The following is an 8,237-nucleotide window of genomic DNA, read 5'->3' on the forward strand; positions in this document are numbered from 1 at the left end:
CATTACGGCAAATGTGGGAACTCTTGACAAACCTTCTAGACAAATATATTTCTTAAGGAGAAATAAGTAATAACATTTTGTTAGTAACACAGGCCTATTTCTGTGTTAAGATGTATAGAAAGAGGGATTAACAACAAAAATAGAACACAAACTAAGGAACCAGAAAAATGGTTAGGTTCATTCCTTCATGAAGTTGAGAGGGCAATTAATTCCAGCATTTCCTGGCAGCTGAAGGAAAGAAAATGTTAAGGTCTTGAGTTCTCATTGCCATAAGGAAAGCAGTACAAACATTTGTCTGGAGGGGAAACTGCTGGCACTGTCTAGTAACCCTTAACGAATTTCAGTGATAACCAAGGCATGTCATTAGGTTAGACTATTACAAAATATACTGTGTATTTTCTTCCAATAGATGTGTTATATGGCATTGCCTGTGAAAGCTAAGGACGTAATATCAAAGAGGTAGGTAAGTAGCAGCCCAGGCAGTATTGCTTTCTGATGTTCTGGCCTAATCTCAGATAAAGCTCAGCAAAGCAAAAAGACGGGATTAACCTATTCCCTACATATTCTCTCACAAATATTAGCGGTCTCGAGACCTTTTGGAAAGTATTAGGTCACACAAACCATAGGCATATTTTGTGACAAATGGATACAGTTCTAATTTCCACGTTGTTGCTCTGTGATTTAATAACTACAAGAGTAAGCAGCAGAATGAATACTGTGTTCTAAACATTAAAGACTGTAACTTGGATCCTTAATACAGCCGTCAAGACATATCTCTGTGGGTGGCTGCTGGCAGTATTGCTGCATTGTGACTGGATCTTCAGTGGTGCCTCTGGCCTAGTTCTGTCAAAAAAAAGATCTTTGAAACTTCTCAAATACATGGATAGGTAAAGTTTACACCTGGGTTAATGAATCAAAAGTACTAACACCAGGAAAAAGAATTTTTTATCACAAAGAATAACAAAACGATTTTCATTTACAAGCATTTCAAAGTAGCATTTACCTCCTTGTCAGTGACATGACCACAAATACATCTTACCACTGGTTCTATAGAATGTGACCATAACTCACGAGAAGTCTTAGGAATCACATACATACTCTCAGTTTTCAAGCTCAGTTCTGCCATATTAGGATAAAAATTTAAACTAATGCCTTACAAGTTTTTCTTACCCTTAGTTTTAGAAGCTGTCTTTTTTGAGCTAGAGGTCACCCACATTTAAACTTTCCTGATACTGTATCCTATTTGTGAACCTTTAACAATTTTTGTAGTACTTGTTTGAACGCTTAAGTCTTCTACACTTATCAACTGAGTCTAATACTGTCTAGTATTAGACTAAGTCTAATCAAAGAGGTAGGTAAGTAGCAGAACATGACTTTTAGTTATCACAAATCGGGTGACTATTTTAAAACGTATTTTATAATATATCTGTGTTATCTATAAGCACATGGTAGCTATTTTGATTTGATAAATATATTAATACTTCAATTGGACATTTTAAAAAACATAAATTGCTCTATTAAATCTTTAGTAAGTAAATTCTTCTAACTTTTTGATACATGAAGATTCTGAACTTGAATTACACAAAGGATGAAAACCTAGCTTAAAATAAAAGTATGGGGCCTCACACTAGGATCAGTCTGTCAGCACTGATAAAGAAAACAAATGCTAACATGATTGAAACATGTTCTTGCCTATACATCTTCTGAAGGAATTAAGAAGGCACACTACACTCTACCTAACTTTATATATTCAATAATCAACAAATATTTAGTAGGGATCATTTATGAGCAAAGTTCTGAGAGGAGTAACAAAGTGAGTAACAGGAGTTTATAATCAGATGGTAGATGGAATTAAAATTCCTTCCAGTTCTAAGACTTAGTTATAACTTTTGAGTAAGCCTCATATGAACATGTTAGCAGCATTAATGAAAATGACAGCCTTGGCAGCAAAGTGCAGTTAGAAAACATTTTTTTATGTATTTTACCAAGAAAAATAACAAAATGTTTTTGACAAGTATCACGATGTGAAAAAAAGCACTGGCTGACCATGGAGTACAACTGTGAAATGCAAGGCATGGGAAATTTAAGCATTCAGGGAAAAGCCACATTAAGAGCTTGTTAGCCCATGAATCTGGTTATACTATGGGGTCAAATAATGACCCTAGGTACACAGGTTTCTCTTTCCCTCATTAAAACAGAAAAAAATTTAAAAGATGCTCTCCAATAATAGAATTATAATGTGATTTAAATATTTTTTAATTAGTCATCTACACAAATGACCTTTGATCAAGCACAGGCAAAATATAAGTTGCAATAATATCTACATGTAATGTGAAGGTTTTAAAAAAATAATACAAAGTTCATTCACCGTGCACATGTGAAAACAAGGTAAGTTTTAAATATTTAAACAACATGTAGCCAGGATCATTCACAAGGTAAGCATATTTTAAAGTACATTTCCATACTGCTCAGCTATTACATATACCAGCTTAGAGAACTGAGATAAAAACCATGACTTTGATCCCCTTTATTAGAAAGCAAAAATACCACATTTCTTTCCTCAGATACACATATCTAGAATAAATAAATACAAAATAATTAAAGATTTTATATTTCACACCTATACTCTGACTCTTATCCTATGTAAAATTCCAACATGTGAGGTCAGGAAACACCACTCTCTGCTATGTTTCCTACTTATGTTTACACCATTCATTTGCATTTGGAAGCTGAATAATTTGCAGAAAGAAGTCTGATGAAAAAAAGTGTGGAAAATGGGAATACAAAGGGAGGGCAATATAATAAACTATGAGAAAGCTGATTGTTTCACCTGCAACTATCACCCAGTTTAACCACAGCACAGTCGGTTAAACTGGGAAGCTGCAAGAGCCACTATTTCCTACTGCGCACTGCCTAGGTACACTGATTTTTAAAACTGAAATCCCGACCAAATTAATTTTGGATATAATCTATTTACAGTTGTTCAATCTTCCATACAGAGCTTTGCTCACTCCACCCTTTGCAAGTTCTGACATAAAACCAAATGCTTGTGTGGCTAGTTCGAATTTCACTTCTGTCTATTTAGTGTCTTGTTGTTTAAATTTGAATCATTTCTAACTTTTGTACAGACACAAGACACAAGATTTACTGTTTGAGACTGAATTGTATTTTCTTTCAATAACATCCACACTTAGTAAATACCTAGCTTTCAAGGAAACATAAAGCATGCTTAGGATAAGATCAGCTAAAAAGAAGGAAAAACAAATCCATGAAAGAAGCCACATTACTGTGGGGGATGGGGAGAATATCAGGACTCTCATGTGGGACATTTAGTTAATATTAGTTGTTAACATCTATTCATATAAGATACAATATTGATTTCCTCAAAGAAATGAAGATCTCCCTCCACCTCTTTTTAAAACTTATACAAAGGGATGTAACAATAGTAGTGACTAGTACCAGCCTTTTCCTTGGGAGAAATCTGTGGAAATACAGCTGAAGGCATTTTTTTTTCTGTCTATAGTTGACAGAATTAAATACTGTCCTGTTTTATTCTTTAGAAATAGATATGTAGTTGTAATTGTTATGCTTTACAACTGCAAAAATATTCATTCGCATGCATTAACCTGTAAGCACTGGTTACAGGGGTGTACCCAGTAAGGTGATCTCCTAATCTGTGAATGGAAGGTAACAGAGCTCTCCTCCCTTTCTATTCACTGCCGTCCCCAGGCCTAAAAAATAGAAAAGGTTCCTGACTATGCGCCCACCAGCGCATCTATGCTGCTTAAAACTGGACTGACTTTTCTTATCAAACAGTATAAAACAAACATGTGCGGAATTCCCAGTTTCTGAAGTATCTTTTCACATCCTCCGACCTTGAATACCAAGTGTCACCTCTTGAGGGATCACAACAAAGCATGTGTTGATGTAAAACAATAAAATGAGAAGTAGCAAGGGAGCTCTTACCAAAAACAATTCCAAGAAAATGATAAGATTATCAAACTGTGAAACAAAAAAACATCACACAACAGACATTTTTACTAACAAAGTAAAGGCTTAGTGAAAAGGCGGCAAATGAGATAGATATTTTAAGTAAAAAAAGCATTTCTTTGCTTAAATGTCCTTTAGCCAATTAAAAAATACTTACTTAAAACACATGAAAATGTTGTGAGGGTAGTACTGTAATTAAAATATAATAAATTAAACTAATTTTTTCTTTATTAGGCTAACAGGGGGATGGTCAACATTACTCTAATTGTTGAAATAATTCCTATTTAAAATAGCCTTATGAAAGGAGGCCTTTTTCTGATGCCTGGTTGAAGTGTTTGATATTCTAAATGAAATTTGTCAATTGATTATCCTTAATCTTCCTCATCTTGTGTCATAATCCAGTGGCTCTGTCAACAGGAAAAAAACCACTATTAACAGAAAGCCTAACTTAAGTATACAACATCTAAAATAAATCAATTTCAAATGGATACAGATAGCGAGAAAACAGCAACTGTACCAAATAGGTAAGCTGGTACTGACTTAACTTTCATGGCAAATTTCTTTGCTGGCTATGAAGGGTTGAAATTTCTTTCACTCAATGTACACTGAGTTGTTACAATCCAAATTAATCTGTTTAGGGGTTCTTCTTTCTTTTCTTTCATGTGGTGAATGTAAACTGAATTATCATGATCAGATAGTTTCCAGGAAGAGAATACTACAGACACACACAATGATTTCGCAGGCTACTATGATTTTATATACAATTGATAAGTTTTAAAAAATTGTCATATAAGATTTCAAAACACCTAGCATTATATTTCTGGAAAAGAAACTGACAACGAGTAACCTCAGTTAATCAGTTAAACTACTGCCACCATAAATAAGACAACAAATAGAGAGCAAGTTTCTTATCTCCAAGGACTGAACCTAATGGCCATACCAATTATTATTCCAATCTGTCACTTCAGTACAACAAAATAGGATGTTAATCCATTCCCACTGTTCTTCCATTTGAAAGGCAGCTGATGGTTAAAGCGCCCATAACACACATCAATTATTTTTATCCCATGACTTTATTGTATGTTTAGAAAGGTGGAACAGCAGAAGAAAAAGAGGCTGGACAAAAGACTCTGATGTTTTCATTCTTCAGATGTATGCAGAGCTGATTATATTTTGAGTAGGATTCTGTAAAAATAAACCCATTTGACAAATTGAGGTGGGGAGACAAATGCAAATTTTCTAAACTAAGTTTATTACTGCATGATCATAAAAATGAAGACACCTAACTGCTTGTTTGCTAATTTTACTAAACTTAGTCTATCACCTACCATAACAATATTAGAATGATTTTTTAATCAAACACAAATTAAAATATACTAGAATTCATTTCCTGTAGAAAAAAGTTAAAAGCATATACTAAAATTAATTGGGGATGAATCTCTGTATGGCTGTATAGAGTATAAACATCTTCAGCAAATATCAGAATAAGTTACTTAGGAATCCTATACATGTTAAAACTATAATTGAGAAGGTATCCCTTAGGTAAGAAAAGGGTCCTTGGTAACTTTTATAAAATGGTCAGAAAGAAGCAAGGTTACCATTCTGCCAGATTAATTCTTTTAAATGAATCTGCAGCGTACAAAACAGATCATCTGTCCAGTTCACAGATACTTTGTAAAAGTTCACAGAGTCTTAAGTTACAAGGGTGGAAAAGGGTCTTAGAGACTAGTCAGGTAGCAGCAGCAATGGCAACTCTGATCAGCTGAGAGGAGAGACACCAATATGTGAAACACCGGTTGGTTTTCAGCTTCCTCATTTTGTTTTTTTTAAAAAAAAAACAACCAGAAATACAGCTCATGCTTTTAATGGGGTTTTTGTGGCTTTCATTGATTTTTTTCCCCCGCAAAGCACATACAGATCGGTAAACAAAATGATCATATAAGCTCTGGTGCTAAAGGAGAGATCAAGAAGGTACTAAAAATGTTTATCTCAAATAGTTAAATATTCATGGTAACTATCATGACTAGGATGATATCGTGACACTTAATGGTTTTAAAATAAAATATTCATACACAGAAGATATAGAAAACATTTATGAACATGGGCACTTATAAAACACAAAAATTATGGCTTGTGTTAAAGATGATTATCTTTTTTTGTATATTTCCATATATCTGTCTTAACTTTTTTTTTGAGACAGTCTCTCTGTCACCCAGGCTGGAGTGCAGTGGCATGATCTCAGTTCACTGCAACCTCTGCCTTCTGGTTCAAGTGATTCTCCTGCCTCAGGCTCCCAGGTAGCTGGGATTGCAGGTGCCCACCACCCCGCCTAGGTAATTTTTTTAATTAGTAGAGATGGGATTTCATCATGTTGGTCAGGCTGGTCTCCAACTCTTGACCTCAAGTGATCTGCCCACCTAGGCTTCCCTAAGTGCTAGGATTACAGGCATGAGTAGCTGCACTGGCCTGTCTTAACTTATTAAAGAAACAAATGAAACAAAGTAACAAAACTTTCAAGTTTTCTAAGTCTTGTTTCTCTCCTTCATTGCTGTCATACTGTTCTGACTGATGCACCACATAAGCTGTGCTTCTCTTTCCACCTTGCTTTCTCAAACACATTTTCCTGACACTAGAGGAAAGTAAGTAGTTTGGTTTAAGAGCCTTTTCTGAACTGAACTGAGTGTAGCTAGGGAAAGAACCTTTGACATTTCTACTCCTTCTAGTTCTGACCCTGCTGCAGGCTGTCTGTAGGGTAAGGCTCATAGACAAAAGTGACAAAATATTTGAAGTGATAATGACTTAACTACAGCAGTTTTCTTTTCTCGACTTTTTTTTTTTTTTTATCAAAGCAAATACCAGCCTTATCAACAGGGTGAAATCCCGTCTTTACAACAAATTAAAGAAATTAGCTGGGCATGGTGGCATGAGCCTGTGGCCCCAGTTCCTTAAAGGCTGATGTGGAGGACTGCTTGAGCCCAGGAAGTTGAGGCTGCAGTGAACTGTGATTGCACCACTGCACTCCAGCCTGGGTGTCAGAGCGAGAGCTCATCTCAAAAAAAAAAAAAAAAAAAAAAAAAAAAAAAGGCAACTGACTTATTACAATTCTTCAGCAACAGTGAATTGATTATACTACTAAAGAAAAGGCTTTAAAATATGTATTTTATTAGGAACATGCTTCTAATGCTAGAAAACAGAATCAGTCAAAAAAAGTAAATGCATTAAGAGGAGTACTGAATTCTAAGGCTATATAAATTAAGCAGGAAAAAGGCTTATGTAAATGTTTTTAAACAAATTTAGAGATATGGATTAAGAACAATCATTAAAATTTTAATTAAGTCAAATAAAAATTTTGCAAGTTAAATACTCAACATACACATAATTATTGATAAGACTATAGGCAATGAGGAATAAAACAATGTCAACTACAGTTCAATTCCTTACATGCAGAAAATATGAGTCACTTGCATATTACACAATATCTTAGCTATCTGTTCACCTTTGTTCTATCTGAAATGAGTTCTAGAGGATACTTTTAGTTCCACCAGAAGGCAATCAAGTTATTCAAAGGAACATTACAGAAGTGAAATTCGGGAGCTAGTTTCAGCTAAATTCATGCCAATGAAATTACAGCATAAGTAACAAGTGGGATGTAAGTGAAACAGAATGATAAACTATTAAGGAAAGTGTAATTTTGTATTTAGTCAACACTGATACAGTTATAGAATTTTTACTCACTTAATTTATTTCTCCTGATGAAGAGCTTCAATGAAAGCATCAAGTTTTTCTTGAATTTCTCTAACTTTCTCTGTGGAGATAAAAATAAAGAAAAACAAATTTATTTTTCAAAGGTATCACAAATCAGGAGATAATTATTTACCAAATGGTTGGTATACTTAACTATCTGGGGAAAGGGAAAAAACATGAGTCTCACCATATTACCTTTTATCCAAATCAAGTCCAGATGCATTATAGCAATAGCTCTCAGACATTTTTTGGAATTGGGAAGAAAGACTGATGGACCCCTTTGAGAATCTAATAAAAAGCTGTGGACTCTTAACATGGAAAAAACATGTATTAAGTACATGTACAATTATGTACATACTTTTAAGGAATTCTCAGATTTTCTAAAGCCCAATCAAGAACCCACAGTTAGCAATGTCTGAAACACAGGAAAATATAAAACAATGAAGCCATTTAAAAAAACTAAAAGATAATATAGGGAGCCTTAGACTGGGAAATGACTTTTT

The 8,237-nt window shown here is 34.3% G+C and overlaps 1 protein-coding gene across 4 annotated transcripts in view; it reads right to left on the bottom strand.

Moving 5' to 3' along the window:
• Nucleotides 1-2,232: 2,232 nt before the first annotated feature.
• Nucleotides 2,233-8,237, bottom strand: part of OPA1 (OPA1 mitochondrial dynamin like GTPase) — a 98,463-nt gene continuing 92,458 nt past the window's right edge. For 2 of the 4 annotated variants that reach the window (XM_032298234.1, XM_032298230.1), the window contains 2 exons: nucleotides 7,722-7,795; nucleotides 2,233-5,175 (listed from right to left, as the gene is read on the bottom strand). In XM_032298234.1, the coding sequence (XP_032154125.1) occupies nucleotides 7,731-7,795 (65 nt within the window). In that variant the 3' untranslated portion in view covers nucleotides 2,233-5,175; nucleotides 7,722-7,730. The remainder of the gene's footprint in view (nucleotides 5,176-7,721; nucleotides 7,796-8,237) is intronic. The other 2 variants (XM_032298231.1, XM_032298233.1) reach the window with 1 other exon arrangement.

This window comes from Sapajus apella, unplaced genomic scaffold (genome assembly GCF_009761245.1).
Source record: "Sapajus apella isolate SASKATOON/1434 unplaced genomic scaffold, GSC_monkey_1.0 scaffold38, whole genome shotgun sequence".
NCBI lineage: Eukaryota > Metazoa > Chordata > Mammalia > Primates > Cebidae > Sapajus > Sapajus apella.